The sequence below is a fragment of the Elephas maximus genome, chromosome 4 (genome assembly GCF_024166365.1).
Source record: "Elephas maximus indicus isolate mEleMax1 chromosome 4, mEleMax1 primary haplotype, whole genome shotgun sequence".
Lineage (NCBI taxonomy): Eukaryota > Metazoa > Chordata > Mammalia > Proboscidea > Elephantidae > Elephas > Elephas maximus.
This window is the reverse complement of record NC_064822.1, coordinates 93,042,480-93,059,594: the sequence shown is the minus strand read 5'-3', so window position 1 is coordinate 93,059,594 and position 17,115 is coordinate 93,042,480. Positions and strand designations below refer to the sequence as shown.

At 35.5% G+C, this 17,115-nt stretch overlaps 1 protein-coding gene and 1 non-coding gene across 2 annotated transcripts in view; one reads left to right on the top strand and one right to left on the bottom strand.

Annotated features, from left to right (window-relative positions):
- Positions 1 to 17,115, top strand: part of CPNE8 (copine 8) — a 268,313-nt gene that overhangs the window by 188,931 nt on the left and 62,267 nt on the right. The window contains exons 11-13 of the mRNA XM_049882814.1: positions 1,615 to 1,690; positions 8,353 to 8,406; positions 9,701 to 9,762. Of these exons, the coding sequence (XP_049738771.1) occupies positions 1,615 to 1,690; positions 8,353 to 8,406; positions 9,701 to 9,762 (192 nt within the window). The remainder of the gene's footprint in view (positions 1 to 1,614; positions 1,691 to 8,352; positions 8,407 to 9,700; positions 9,763 to 17,115) is intronic.
- Positions 13,250 to 13,356, bottom strand: LOC126076629 (U6 spliceosomal RNA). The gene has a single exon (XR_007517556.1). It is a non-coding gene; the product is annotated as a U6 spliceosomal RNA (small nuclear RNA).

Sequence of the window (17,115 nt, the reverse complement as noted above, 5' to 3'; positions counted from 1 at the left end):
TCTAACTCAGAGAGTTTTTAAGATTGCAGTAAAAGATTTCATAGTTGTTGCGCTTGTACTTCTGAAGGTCAAAGAAAACGATTTCACTTTTCCTGATTAAACCCACAAAGCTCGATTTCATAAGAAATATGTAGCACTAAAGTTTTGTAACTTTTCCCCATGTAACTTGAAAATGTGAGTTCTAGGGGGTTGGGTTTCATAAATACAAATAATTTATCACAGTTTTCATTCCTCTTTTACCATTTTCGTCTGTATAAATCTTCTGAAAGTTAAATTCAGAGGTGATCTGGCTGATACTGGCGTTAAGTAGAAAGATCCCATATAAAACACTGATGTGTATACATACAAGAGCTTTTTGAAAAGGGAGACCAGGGAGGCTGGATATCTAAATGAGCTGCATTTTAAATATATTTTTAAAGGGTTTTCTTGTAAAAACTCTACTAAAGTTAATGGCAGCTAGTTTTTTTTTTCTTTGAGATCTCACCTTTAGGAATCAGTGTTCTGGTTGGTTAAACACAACTTATTTGTTGTTTGTCACTACCCATCAGGTCTATAGGAAGATTAATGGATTTTACTGAGTCACAGCTAAGCATTAAACTGGGGTGTGGGTTTGTAGAAATACATATTTTTATGGGAATGAACAGCTTGCATTTGTAAAGTGAATGGGCTAAGCTTCAATTCTATGATAACAAATAGCTACTGTGGCATCTCTTATGTTTATTATACTACTTTAGTTCTTACAGTCTGTGCTTTTTTATTCTGGTGCATTACATTTCACCATCACGTTGAATACCAGCATTTTGCCCTTATTTCTGAGTAGTGCTTGTTAAACTGGTGTTTGCCATTATATTAACTCAGAGGAATAGAACGCTGGTCCCCTCTAAATTGCTGAGTGGTTAACATGTTTTTGCACTTAATGTATGTCACCTACAGTAATGACATGGGTAAGAATCTACAGGAGAACTAATAAATGCTTACTAAATCCATTTCCCTCACTTAAACCAGTAGAAGAAAGGTCTGTTCTCTGAGAAGGCAGTTACAACTGTTCTAAAGAGAAGAAATTCAGAGTAACCACTTTGGTATTAGCAGCAATGGGCATTTAACTATTATTATTGAAAATAAAGTTTGGTGACTACTATCCATATTAACATTGGACACCCTTTTAAAAATCGTTTCCTGTTATATTCTGGGCATAGGAAAGTTTGAAGATGTTTGTCTATTTGTGATTATTTATATGGGTAGTAGTGAATTTTTGAGTGTCTTCTATTTTCATCCTAATGAATAATTTATTATTTAGAGAGTATAGATGATGTAATGTTTTTTGAGATATGAGTTATTAAAACTAATGTATCCATTTTAAATATTAAAACAGATGGGAATCAGTTAAATTTTTTTGAATATTAATAAAATTTCATTTTTCAGTATGCATAATTTGGGGTTAAAGGACAGTGGAAATATGTATCAGTTGCTTTTAAAATATCTTTCAGTTATTAGCATATATAGATAATAATAAACATTTCCCATAATGATTAAACTATACCTTTCTAAAAAGCTTTAAAATAGAATTGGCAATTGTATGAAAGCTAATATATATATATTTTTTCTTAATTTTAGTCATGATTTCATTGGAGAATTTACAACAAGCTATAGGGAACTTTCTAGAGGGCAATCACAATTCAACGTATATGAGGTAAGGGGCACTTTATTTTATAATTGTTTTTCTCTAGAAAAAATAAATTTATGTTCTAAAAGTATGAATTTTGCAAAGGATAATTGCCAAAGATTAGCTAAGTACTAATTTATGTAAAATCTTTAAACTTAATTGAGCAAACCTATTTACGAGATTTAATGATGCTATTTATGAGATTTAATGATCCTATTTATCTTCAAGTAATGTAATATGGTCTTTTAAATTTGTTTTGAGAGATTTTTAACTCTTGCCTATGAAATGATTTTTTTTTTAATTCAGTATGGATGCAAGTTCGTTTTTACTTGAGCTTCAGCCTTTATGTTTTGCCTTTATACCAGCCTTCTCCCTAACATTTTAATAAAGAAAAATACTCCTCTTAGTTGTGGCGACATGATGTTATAAATATGAGAATACCTTCACTGTTGTTTAGGTGGAAACCAAAGGGGATTACAGGTACGAGTCAGTCGTTAAATAAAACCCAGGTTATTAAATCAAACACACTCTAATTATGGTGCAAAAGGTTGACATGATCCACTGCTAACTGAAAGGTTGGAGGTTCAAGTCCACCCAGAGACACCAGAACAAAACAAAAACAAAAAACCTGTTGATCTACTTCTAAGAAATCAGCCTTTGAAAACCCTGTGGAGAACAGCTCAACTCTGACACACATGGGGATACCTTGAATAGGAGTCGATAGCAACTGTTTTTGTTTTTTACTGGTAGTTATTTCTGCCTTAAACTTACTACCAACTAATCAGCAGATGTGTATTGAACATATGATGTTTTAGCACTGTTAATCCTGGAGCTACATTATCTATATATTCCCTACCGCTTTTTATTTAGTGTATGTAGACACTAAAGGAGAATTTCTCAGTATTTAATCAATAATGGTAACTCTTTCATGAAGGTTGACACTAAAATTGACTTCTTTTAAATTTTTTTTACTTGAGAATGGAGGAATCTCATTTTTCTATTGCTTTCCTACTGCTCTAAAGCAGGTGTATTCCATTCATCCATTCATTCATTGACTTGTAAATATTTATTGAGTGGCTTTTGTGTTTCATGCTCTATGTTAGGCCCTGGGGCTACAGAGAGATTCATAAAAACTTCAGCGTCTAATGGGAGAGACAATCACATAAAATATGGATCGTATAGCTTGATAAGTGCTATAAAAATGTCCTAACCCATTGCCATTGAGTTGATTCCAACTCATGGCAACCCTATAGGGCAGTGTAAAACTGCCGCATAGGGTTTCAAAGGAGCGGCTGGTGGATTCAAACTGCCAACCTTTTAGTTAACAGCTAGCTCTTAACCACTGTGCCACCAGGAGCCCAACAAGTGCTATATATACTAGTATACTTAGTGAACTATGAGATTATTGCAGAGGGGAGCCAAACTTAGCCCCCAAAAAAGCTTTTCAGGCAAAGACAAAGGTGGCATAATGGATAGATTTGTTTTATTTTGTTCTTTGAAGGAAAGAATATTAAAGCTCTGAAGAGGCAATTAAAATAATATAAGACATTATAATTATGCAGATGCCTATTTTCTCTTCCCAACCTCATTTGGATCTTCAAATGCTGATGAGGAACAATACATGGATACCACTTCTCCTGGGCTTATTAGTGACCTTCTGCCAGCATCATATAACCCTCCAGAGATCAACTATTTTGAGTTTCCTTGGCTTTTACACCATTTTCAACTCTTTGGTTCCAGATTAACTAAGAAAGACAGGCCTGAGCCTTTTCAAATTTAAGCTTCTTACCAATTTTGAAGTGACCAGGTAGGGGAAGAGGAAAAAGACCTGCAATGTTTTGGCTAAGTGTGTAGAACCTGTTGTTGTTAGGTGCCCTTGAGCCTGTTTGGACTCATAGTGACCCTGTGTACAACAGAATGAAGCACTGCCTGATCCTGTGCCATCCTCACAATTGTTGCTGTGTTTGAGCTCGTCATTGCAACTACTGTGTCAGTCCTTCTCATTGAGGGTCTTCTTCTGTTTCGGTGACTCTCTACTTTAGCAAGCATGATGCCCTTCTCCATGGACTGGTCCCTCCTTATAGCATGTCTTAAGTACGTGAGACGAAGTCTCCTCATCCTTGCTTCTAAGGAGCATTCTGGCTGTATTTCTTCCAAAACAGACTTGTTTATTCTTTTGGTAGTCCATGGCATATTCAGTGTTCTTCGCCAAAATCATAATTCAAATGTATTAATTCTTCTTTGGTCTTCCTTATTCATTGTCCAATTTTTGCATGCAAATGAGGTGACTGAAAATACCATGCCTTCGGTCAGGTGCACCTTAATCCTTAAGGTGACATATTTGCTTTTCCACACTTTAAAGAGGTCTTTTCTAGAAATAGAACTACCATACGACCCAGCAATCCCACTCCTCAGACTGTATCCTAGAGAAATAAGAGCCTTTACGCAAACAGATACATGCACACCCATGTTTATTGCAGCACTGTTTACAATAGCAAAAAGATGGAAGCAACCAAGGTGCCCATCAGTGGATGAGTGGATAAATAAATGATGGTATATTCACACAATGGAATACTACACATCAATAAAGAACAGTGATGAATCTGTGAAACATTTCATAACATGGAGGAACCTGGAAGACATGCTGAGTGAAACTAGTCAGTTGTAAAAGGACAAATATTGTATAAGACCACTATTATAAGACCTTGAGAAATTGTTTAAACTGAGAAGAACACATTCTTTTATGGTTATGAGAGGGGGGAGGGAGGGAGGGTGGGAGAGGGATATTTGCTAATTAGATAGTAGATAAGAACTACTTTAGGTGAAGGGAAGGACAACACTCAATACAGTGGAGGTCAGCACAACTGGACTAAACCAAAAGCAAAGAAGTTTCCTGAATAAACTGAATGCTTCAAAGGCTAGTGAAGCAGGGGCAGAGGTTTGGGGACCATGGTTTCAGGGGACATCTAAGTCAATTGGCATAATAAAATGTATTAAGAAAACATGCTGCATCCCACTTTGAAGAGTGGCGTCTGGGGTCTTAAATGCTAGCAAGCAGCCATCTAAGATGCATCAATTGGTCTCAACCCACCTGGATCAAAGGAGAATGAAGAACACCAAGGATGCGAGGTAATAAAGAGCCTAAGAGACAGAAAGGGCTACATTAACCAGAGACTACATTATCCTGAGACCAGAAGATCTAGATGGTGCCCGGCCACAACCGATGACTTCCCTGGCAGGGAACACAGCGGAGGACCCCTGAGAGAGCAGGAGAACAGTGGGATACAGACCCCAAATTCTCATAAAAAGACCAGACTTAATGGTCTGACTGAGACTAGAAGGACCCCGGTGGTCATGGCCCCCAGACCTGTTGGCCCAGGACAGGAACCATTCCAGAAGCCAGCTTGTTGGACATGGATTAGAGTGGACAATGGGTAGGAGAGGGATTCTGGCGAGCCGTGAGCTACTTGGATCAGGCAGACACTTGAGACTATGTTGGCACCTCCTACCTGGAGGGGAGATGGGAGGGTAGAGGGGCTTAGAAGCTGGCAAAATGGACATGAAAAGAGAGAGTGGAAGGAGGGAGCAGGCTGTCTCATTGGGGGGAGAGTAATTGGGAGTATGTAGCAAGGTGTATGTAAGTTTTTATGTGAGAGACTGACTTGATTTGTAAACTTTCACTTAAAGGCCAATGAAAACTGTACACACACACAAAAAAGAGGTCTTTTGCAACAGATTTGCCCAATGCAATATTTCATTTGATTTCTGGACTGCTGCTTCCGTGAGCATTAATTGTGGATCCAAGCAAAACGAAATCCTTGTCAACTTCATTTTTTTCTCTGTTTATCATGCTGTTGCTTATTGGTCCAGTTGTGAGGATTTTTATTTTCTTTATCTGTAGAACCTACTGTGGTATAATCATAACATAAATGACCACAGGAAATGAATAAAATTGATGTCAGTTATATTATTATTCTAATATCAAATGCTTTATTGGTTGTTGAAACTGGCCTAATGTGATTAAATGAGAAATCTTTATGTAATTTAACCACAAAATCAAAAAACCTGAAATAATTCCTCTCTGACAGCAAAGCATGATGTACTAGAAGCCATACATACTCATATAAGCTGTTTAAAAGATGCTTGTGAAATTCTACTAAAAAATTCATTCCTAAAATTTATGAAAACTTTCTAAGAGTTAATGCTAGATGGATGATTTTAGATAACAAAATGCTAAAGTGTAAATTTTCAAAGAAAAATATGTCACTGACATATTGGTTTTATTCACAAATTTCCTATTTATTGTTCAGTGTTCAAATATTTTTGAGGAATTAAGGAATTCCTCAGTTAAGGAATTTTGAGTAGATGGAATTTATATTCATCAAAAAATGACCATTTTTCAAATGAATTCCAAACTTTTGTTCCTAGCTCTAGGTTCCATACCAAAAAACAAACAAACAAACAAACTCACTGCCGTTGAGTCAGTTCTGACTCATGGTGACCCGAAAGGACAGAGTAGAACTGCCCCATAGCATTTCCAAGGCTATAAATCTTTACGGAAGCAGACTGCCACATCTTTCCTCCATGTGGTGGCTGATGAGTTCTGCCGGCCTTTCGGTTAGCAGCTGAGCACTTAATCACTGCGCCAGCAGTGCTCCCCCTGGGTTCTATAATGAGCCATTTTCCTACACTTATGGCTGCCTCTTGTCGTTGTTGTTAGGTGCTGTCCAGTCGGTTCCCACTCATAGTGACCCTATGCAAAACAGAATGAAACACTGCCCAGTCCTGTGCCATCCTCACAATCATTGTTATACTTGAGCCTACTATTGCAGCCTCTGTGTCAATCCATCTCATTGATGGTCCTCCTCTTTTTCACTAACCCACTATTTACCAAGCATGATGCCCATCTCCAGGGACTGATCCCTCCTGATAACATGTCCAAAGTGTGTGAGACAATGTCTCACCATCCTTGCTTCTAAGGACCGTTCAGCTGTACTTCTTCCAAGACAGACTTTTTCATTCTTCAGACAGCCTGTGGTATGTTAAATATTTTTCACCAACACCATAATTCAAAGGCATTAATTCTTCTTTGGTCTTCCTTTTTCATCGTTCAGCTTTCACATGCATATGTGATGATTGAAAACACCATGATGACACCTTTGCCTCTAAAAAAACCCAAAACTAAACCAAACTGCCCCATAGGGTTTCCAAGGAGCACCTGGTGGATTCGAACCGCTGACATTTTGGCTAGCAACCGTAGCTCTTCTTTACCTCTAGGACATTAAAATAACTGTCTCATAGTCACTTGGTTTAAGATGAACCCTTAGCTTTCTCCCCAAAAAGTCTTCTCCATGTTTAACGGTACAACCATTGAATCATTTACTTAGCCTTACAATATGTCATCCTGACCACTGCATGTTTCTGTACAGACTGTGCTTAACCAAGGTTTTCTGGGGAAAAAGAAATAATACACTGAATAATCAATACATGCATCTTTCAATTTTCCTTCTGTGTTATCTACCTATACCTGCCAAATCCAGTTATTTGATTTTCTGAATTTTTCTTGTAAGGCATTCTCCGTGGTGCTGACTTATTTAATGCCTCATTTCCTCCCACATTTAAATTAGGACCCTAACTGTTGTCTTGCCTTCAATTTCTCTCTTCACAACTCCATCTGCTGTTCAAACATCCTTGAATTTTCATTATCAATTGACTAACATCCAAACTCCCTACTCTAGCATTAAGGGTCTCCGTAATATGGCCTCAGATGACTTTTTCAGATAAATTTTCATCTCTTTTTTGTATATGCTCTCTGTTCCACCCAAACTGGGTCAATTACTTTTTCCTCTTTCTAGAATGTTGTACCTGTTTCTTTTTATTGAAACCCTACCTAAATTAATAAATTCTAGTTCAAATACTACTTTCTTCGTAAAGTTTTTGATCTTTATTTTCCTGTCAAAATGCTTTCTCCATTTTTTTGGATTGAAATATGCTGAAGGACCCTCTCTTAAGGAACTTATGTATCTCATTTTTTCCTATTACATTGAAAGGTCTTACTCGTCTTTATATCCTGTATTTCCCCAGCACTTTGTACAACGTAGGAAAGCAATAATATTTTCTTATGCAGTAACTAAATTTGAAAAATCATGAAGTCTGCAAACCAGACCTTTACCAATTAGTATGTAAATTATTATGTAACATGAGTATCTGGTGGAAATTACTACCATTATGAATTATTACCTGGGTCAGTAGACCCCTTATTCACTCATTAGATGACTTGCCATGTAGTGTATATAACCTGATCAGGGAAAAAAAGTTATGTCTCTCAGATATACTTTTCTTTAGCAAGCTCTAATTTTTCTACAAAGCAGTCATTATTTGAGACGTTGTATAATAAAAATCTCTGTCACGTCAAGAAGATGCAGATGTTTTAAGAGTAACCAATGTATGAAGTGATTGAGAAGAATATTACTGTTACTGATTTTTGATAAAAGATCTTTTTATTTTATATTTTTCAGAAGATGGTTACTGGTAAGTTTGGCAGTAGTAGCCATACTGAAGATACTTGTAAATGAATACATACATTTACAAATGGATACATGGATAATAAATAGATGCAGCATATTGACTACTTTTTTATTTTAATATAAAACATAACACATTTTAATTGTTTTGTCTGCTTCTTTAAGGTCGTGAATCCCAAGAAGAAAGGAAAAAAGAAAAAATATACTAATTCTGGAACAGTAAGTCAATTTTTGTTTTATTTATTAAGGGTTCAAATTAGTGAACAAATTATATACATAAATACATACACACACGCACATATATAAGAGGAACCCTGGCGGGGCAGTGGTTGAGTGTTTGGCTACTAACCAAAAGGTCCACGGCTTGAACCCACCAGCTGCTCTGAGAGAGAAAGATGTGGCAGTTTGCCTCCATAAAGATTACAGCCTTGGAAACCATATGGAACAGTTCTACTCTGTCTGTAGGGTCGCTATGAGTCAGAATCAACTTGATGGCAAAGGGGTTCATATACACACACACACACACACCTTTTTGATCAGACTAGAAGCAACTAACAAAACTGCTGTGTTTCATTCAGAATTTTAATATGAAAATATATAATAGAAAAATTAACTTCCTGTGGGAGTGATTATAATGAAGAACACTTTATAGGAGGTAGTGGCTGTACTTCCTACAAGTTGTAAGGCCCTCTGAGGGATGCGGAAGGCTTGCTATGAACTCTTCACTTGACGGAACCAGTCTACAATCAGGCAGGCATGAAAAAGTGTAAGTGTTAGTGAGAAATACTACAATCTTCCTAGATTGCACTCGCCTACTAAGACTCGTTTTGGAGGATGTGGAAATGCTCATTTTATAAAAAATAGTGCATTAAAATGTGCAACTCTGTGGGAATGCTTGCAAAATCAGTGAGGAGGGTGCACAGATCAAAGTATCTAAACACTGTGAAAACTAAAAATCATCCCCATTTCAAGAAAAAATATACTGAAGATTTTTCCCTAAGATGAACTCTGCTTGAGAAAGGCAAAACCTTCCAAGTTTTCTCCAAGTTTCTTTTGAAAAATTTCTATCAATCTGCTGAAGCAAGACACTTAAAATATTAGATGGCCCCATCACAGACACACGGCAGAAACACACATTTCATCTTGGATAGCTTAGCTTACTGATGTTGATTTTTTAGTTTTAACCATTTTCCAACTCCCTTTCATCTTTCCTTTTATCTAAAATGGGAAGTAACGTAGTATCCTTATGGCTAATTTTCGTGTTGTTCTTCAAAGGAAGTAAACTGGTTCTAGAAATGAGTTAGTCAATTTTGCGGGGGGGCTTCTTTTCTTTGGATAATTTAAAATGTAAGAACCATCAGTCCTAGCAGATTTTAATAAATAATAATCACTTTAGTGATTTTCAGATTGCTAGAAAATATGATTTTCTTTCTAATATTTAGCAAAAAAAAAAAAAAAAAAACTTTGTGGGTTCAGTTAGTACTAGCAGGTAATTCTTTCTTTTCATTTTCAGGTAACTTTACTGTCTTTCTTGGTAGAAACTGAAGTATCATTCCTTGACTACATTAAGGGAGGGTAAGTCATTGGCTGAAATTGTTTCACTGCTTAAACGTTTCTTTGAGTGTGTGGAGCAGATGCTACCACTAGATACCAGGCAACTGAACTGATCACCTTCATTCTATTTTGATAGCAGACTTATTTCACGTTTGTTTCTGACCTAAAATGATAACCTCACATAGCAAGAGCTATTACTTTTGGAACAAATTGTCACTTTTCTTTGACCAAGAGAAAGAACTTTATTATGTTATTAATAGTTGTAGATAAAGCTATTATGTGCACTTTCATAGAATATTTTCTTTTGCCTAACAGGACTTTTTAGATGCACTTTTTATTATTTTTAAATTGGGAGAAAAAGCTTGAGGCCTTGTTGCAAATGTATAGCCTAGCTCCAGGATATTAAAGGAATGTATCATGTAATAAAATCGTAATGCAGAAATGGGTTTTGAGTGGTCATTTAGTTGCTCCCTAGGCTTCCAGACAGGAATACATTTCAGAAAAAAATGATTATTGTAAGCATTCTTGAAATTTTCGAGTCCAGACAGAACCTGCCTTGGGAACATGTTATGGATACTTATATCCTAATAAATAGGGTGGTCTTCCCAATTTTGTTTCTATCCTTAATCTATTTTAGCCTAATCAAGCACACCCCCCACCCCAGCCTGAAAACAGTTTTTCATTACCATGCAGTCTAAAATGTCCACTTATTCTAATGTACTTGCAATTACCTTTTATATACAATATACAAAATATGCTAAAAAAGGTGAGAGGCAAATTTCAATGTGTTTAGTAATGTCACGATTAATAACTGCAGCCAGAGGCATCACTCACATAAACCCCTTCCTAATTGAGACTCACTGGTATTTTTTTTTCTAATACTGATTCACTGATAGAATGTCATCAGCCACAGAATGAGAGGAGGAGATGAGGGGGCCAGGAAACAATAGTAGTTTCATAAAACAATACAAAGCATGCTGTTCTTTGTTCTTAGTTTGGGAAATACAACAAACAAAAAAGCAATATCTGCCTAAATGGGGAATCTTTGCTATATACAGGCATCTTGCAACCTGTCACTTTGCTACACAGACTCAGAAGCTACAGTGGTTCTTTCAATAGAAGTAAAGGAAAATGTACCGAGTAGAAAATTGTTTTCCACCACTCTTCAGTATCCCAATTTCTGTGCATATTTTTTATCTTTAGAGGGAAAAAATAGAAGGTTGAATTCATCATGAAAATAGATTTTGTTCCTGTGTAAGTAAACTCCTTAGTAAAACCAAAAACTAAACCCGTTGCCGCCAAGTAGATTCCGACTCATAGTCGGGCCCTATAGGACAGAGTAGAACTGCCCCATAAGGTTTCCAAGGAGCAACTGGTGGATTCGAACTGCCGACCTTTTGATTAGCGGCTGTAGCTCTTAACCACTATGCTACCAGGGCTTCCAACTCCTTAGTAGTTGTAGGTAATGGTTGATAAAGAAAGATGGTAAGACAATGGACATTCATTAGCACACTCAATAAGCTTTTTTTTCTAAAAGTGCTTGATATATCTGGCCGTGTTTTCTGTGTTGAAATAACACTCTGAAATTTAAAATGCTAAAAATTCTTTCAGTTTTTGTTCTTTTTTGTTTTGTATGTATGTAAAGTGTGTGTGTGTGTATAAGAAATATTAAATATGTTTTGTCAGCAGTGTAAATCCAGTAATATTTTGATGTAAGTCCATCAGTAAAAAAACATTTTCAATGTCTGTTACACCAAATCACTTTCAGTGGTTGCTCATATTCTCCTTTTGAGGATCCTTCAGGGTAATCAGGGCAAATGAGTTTCTCATAATACCTACAGCAATGATGATCTTGACTTAATTGCACTGCCGTATTTTTCTAATATCTACAACCTCCAAAATTCTTTATCTTGGCTTATACACTTCCTATTTATAGGAAACCTGTGCTGAACTAAAGCTGATGACATTTTTCAGCCAGAAGTGGGTGTAGCCCCAAGGTATGAGGTGCTTTTTGATCCAAACCTGGCTTCCTGACATTTTGTAAGAACCCATTGTCCATTTACAAGTGGAGTCAAGGGAAAAGGAGTTTGAATTTTTCTACGTATTTAACCTAACTGGATGTATACTAATTTCAATAGAAGCATGTTATCTGAAAGACATGAGAAAGATAATATTTATACATAATACATTATTTCTATACAAAAATCTATTTACTAAATATATATAATATCTTTAAAGATACACATTTACCTAGTAGTCATCACTCTTTGTAATATTTATGAGCAAAGTGCAGAGCTATTAATATAAATTCCCTCCAGAGAGTGGACTCCAAATGAACAAGCAATAGTAATTAATTCTATTTATGTGTTTTCTCTGAAAGACTTGCTATAAGCAGTTGGATAAAAAATTTAAATTCTGATTTGTATTAATGATGTAATGAGGAGATCTGAGTTATTTCTCTGGCTCTATCATGACACTCCTCGTAGTATATAATGGTAGACAAACAGTTACATATGTTCCTGTAATTCACATGAGTCTCTGTAGTTCTATAGCTCACCCGTAATGTGATGGCCTTCAACTAGATCTACCATGGCCTCGTTGCTATCTTATTTATTTTCCTTTGCTCTAAAGTTACTATTCATACTCGTACAAAAGACTTAGTAAAACTTATTAACTTACTATAAGGAGCCCTCGTGGTGCAGTGGTTAAGAGCTCAGCTGCTAACGAAAAGGGTGGCAGTTCGAATCCACCAGCCACTCCTTGGAAACTCTATGGGACGTTTCTTCTCTGTCTTATAGAGTCACTATGAGTCGGAATCGACTCGACAGTAGTGGGTATACACTATAATTATGTATATATTTTTAATATAATAACAGCTAACATTTGCTGATCACTTATCATGCACCAGGTCTTGAGTTAAGTGCCTCATGGGATTGACTGTCTCTCCCATCTTCCCCTCTATTCTTCTCATCTTTCTCTTTCTTCTCCCTCATTTTCTCATGAGTAATAGTCACCAAGTTTTCTCTTTCCAAGGATAATTAAAGTCATTTACTTTTTGTTCTGTTTGCTTTTCAGTCTTTGTATAACTGATATTTAACACCTAATCGCTGCCAGTCAAACATACAGTTTAATTTATTTAGCGTAAAGGAAAGTGATGTATCAGTATGCAGAATATATAAGAATTTTATTATTAGGTGTTTATAAAGATTTGAACTTTAACTCTGTTTAACTAGTGATGGGGACTGACCAGGATATTTAGTTCATAGAATATCTGATAGGCTGTAATAAGAAAAGAGGACTGAAGCTTCATGCTCTAATCTTTTTTTAGAAAATTTCTACTGGTATGAAAGTAAATCATAGCAATTTGAAATGAAGAACACGAATATTAAAGCCACAGTAGAAATGCAAACCTATCTTCCAAGTATTTCAGTAAATGATTTTTATTTTTCTTGATAGACCAGCTAGCATTATTACTATTTTTTATTGTGCTTTAAGTGAAAGTTTATTAAAAAATATGGAATGCTTCATGAATTTGCATGACACCCTTGCCCAGGAGTCTTGCTAATCTTCTCTGTATCGTTCCAATTTTAGCATATGTGCTGCTGAAGCAAGCACCTATCATTATTTTTTTACCTTTCTATTTTAAACATTGTAAGCCTTTTGAGCCCTCTGCCCTTGCTATTTAAGAAACCTCAACCTCCAAATTGAAAAATGGGTTGCAATGATGAAAAATCGTATTAAAAGCAGACACTCAATTAAATCCAATGTCTAAATAATAGCAATATAGAATATAATGAGCTGACTCATTTCAAAGTAGAACTAATCAATTGGCAGTTAATTATATGTAGTTTTATTGTTGAAACACGGGAGTACAAATAATGGCTCTGGATTCTTGGTGAGCAACATCAGTCAGAATTTCTAATCTCTTGTAACTAAAATAAAAAAGTTTTGAAAATTGCTGAACACCTCAGTGATATTTTGTATTCTTCATAGTATCTTTTTTTTTTTTTCCTGAAATCACAGAATACTTTGTTTTATTTCTTTAGTTTTTTCCCTCCCAGTCTTTGGATAAAGAAGTATGATGTCTCTCAAATGTTAAGATATCCATATTTTGTGTGTCATATTATAAAGATAATATGTAAAATGATAAAAAGAGAAGTTAGGTAAAATGGCAGACATGTAGTATGAAGTTAGAATTTGATATACTTTTTTCCCCCATCTATTCCCTAACATATATAGCATCATTTTTTATAACAGTTGGATCACACTATGCTCCAAATTTTTCATTATCTGTTTTCTTCATTAAGTGTATTGTATATGTAAATATTCATGTCAGTACTTATTTACCTTATTTTTATTAACAGTTTTCCATTGAGATATATTTTTGTATATATATATATAGCCTCCATTTTTTCCTCCTATTGTACACAAGGCTGCAACCTAAAACCCTGGTGCATACCTTTTGTGCACTTGATGAAGTATATATATAGAGTAACTTCCTAGAAATAGTGTTGATGGCTTTAAGTTTATGCACATTTTACAATTTGTTAGATATTTCTAAATTGTGTTGCTAAAAAGCTATAACAATTATACTTCTAACATCTGTAAGTATAGTTTACCGTATCCGTACCGTATCCTTACCCACAATGAATGGTGTCACTCCTTTTTCATTTTTGCTAATCTGATAGATAAACAGTCAGTCATTGCCAGTTTTGTTTGCAGATTATCAGTTATCTGTGAAACCTCTATTTATTAGCCATTTGATATCCTCTGTAAAAGCCCTTGTTAAACCAACTGTGTCTTTCGAAACATGAATTTCTGAACCTTTTTTTTTTTTTTGCTCTTCCTCTGTTCTCTCTCTCTCTTCAATTCTACTATAAAAAATTGAGTATTTTCAATTGAGGACAGAGAACAAAAGGTAGCTACATCCCTTAGTGTGGTGAACACTTCAGGTAAACTTTACCAATAGTCACACCTTCATCTTTGGCACTACTTCTCTTCATCTAGAGAGACTCTTCCTAATTTAGCCCATTTACCCTTGCCTTCTGCTCTCTGATTACACGAAGAAGGACAGTAAAATAAACAAACAATTCGGGCCATAATCAACCCAGCAACCCGAAGTAGTATATTGGCAGTAATATTAGGACATTTTGAGATTTGTGGAATTATCACGGTTAGCTTTTTTGAAGAGATACTCAACCATGTTTCAAAATAAGTATGATATTTCAGAAGCTATTGAAACAAGTTCTAAATTCTGTTTGGTTTTTATACTGAACCACAGTAACTCTTCACTTTTAACTTAAAATACAAATATCATGTTGGCTGCCAACATTTATTATGGGTATTTGTGTATTGTTTCATTGCTAACTTGGGAAGCAACCTTTCAAGAATCTACTCACCATACTCTATTCAGGAAACTATTGTTGGGTTATACTTATGTTGAGTCTTTTAATTGGCAAGTAAAGGTAGAAGTCTTCAAGAAGGGTGAAATAACAATTAAATTGGTTCTCTGGCTGGTTCTGATCCACCCAAAATAAAGTTTAGTTGAGGTTTCCTGAATTCATTTTGCCCTCTACATTAATTTAATAAACCATTTCCCTTAGACTGTATGCTTGGGAGCATACAGTTGGAAAAATGTGGCAAAAGAGGTGGCTGATTTGGAATATGTGGGTCTGGAAAGGATTGCAGTTAAAGTCTAAGAAAGGAATTCTTGAATTGCACTTTCAAATTTCAACTCTCTTCTTGTTTTGTCTCACAAAAGTAATTGGATAGAAAATTATAAAAATGTTATTTGTTTTCTCATGAATCCAAGTGGAAATTATGCAGATTTGAGAATGAACACATTTGAATACTAAACAAAATTATTTTCGTAGTGCTTGAACGGCTTCTACTTCAAAGGAACGTCTCTATAGGCCCATTCTTAGTCTTAGATAGTCCAGACTTCCATTACTTTAGTTATTATTGATAGAGATATTTACATGAAAATATCGCCTTGATTATTTGCGAAGCCATGTTGTTGGCTTGTTATTTTTCATTCATTGTCTCAGTCCCTTAAACGCTGTGTTTAGCTTCAGTAGACAGGTTTAGAGATTCAAGTACACAATGAGGCGATGAGCCAGTTGAATTCTAAATCAGCCAAAATCCAATTTTTATGCAAAGACTTTGTGAAATAAAAGTCTAGTTTTTAGGCTCCCCTTTCTTTCCTTTTTTTTTTTAAGCATCAGATTATTCCTGCAGCATGAGATACATTTTATGCCTTGAGGTAGTAAAGAGCTTTATTTTCTAAATCAAAAAATAATACCCACAAAGGAGCACTGACTGTACAGTAATAAAAACTGATAGCTTTTTCTAGATTGTTGACTTTGGGGGTCATTATTTTTAGTCATATGCTATACATTTGTCCCAGTGGTTATTTTACTACACTGTGCTTATTAGGAATGATTTTAGATAATAAAAGTCTGATATAATTGACTAGTAAGGAATTTTATTCAGCAATCCCTAACCTATGGCATTTAATATCCGAATTATCATTAGTAAGGACAATGTCAGATTCATTTCAAATCACAAACTGTTCTGAAGTCTAAGATACTTTTTTATATAGCATCATCATTTTTATAATTATTATTATCTGTGGAGTGGGTTTATCCATCTCTACAGGTTGGTGGAATATATGTTTTCAACACCTCACATTTTAAGTATTTTGAGAGCAGAACCTTATAAATTTCAATTTGTTCTTGTCTCCCCTTCACTTCTCCATGGCTCTCAAGTCTTTTATGAAATTCTTCCTTCCACCTCTAATGCGACCAAGTAACAAATGTCTGTCTATAAAGTTTTCTGCATCTCTCTGACTGGCAGAGGAAGAGGGAAGATAGATCACAAACTCTGCTGCACACTGAATTGCTGCCAAACTACCAGAATTTTATATTGACATGAAACCCTAGTCTTTTTCAGAAAATTAAGTGTATTAGAACCTGGAAAGTCTGCAGACTTAGTCATTTTCTTCCAAACTCACATCCAGCTGGTCAAGGTGAGCTGCCCAAGTCTCTACCACTTATGCCCACTGTTTTGCTAGTTTACCTAGGTGTCATTTTAACTGTCCATTTATACGACTTGTCTCCTGAGAGAAACTGGAAATTTTTAGTATGTTTATAAGACTGAATGCATAGTACCAGTTGCCATGGGGTTGATTCCAACTAATGGTGGCCCTATGTGTATCAGAGTAGAACTATGCTCCACAGGGTTTTCAATGGCTGGTTTTTGGAAGTATATCACCAGGCCTTTCTTCCAAGGTATCTCTGGGTAGACTTGAATCTCTAACATTTTGCTTAGCAGCTGACACGTTAACTGTTTGCACCACGCTGGAACTCCAAACAC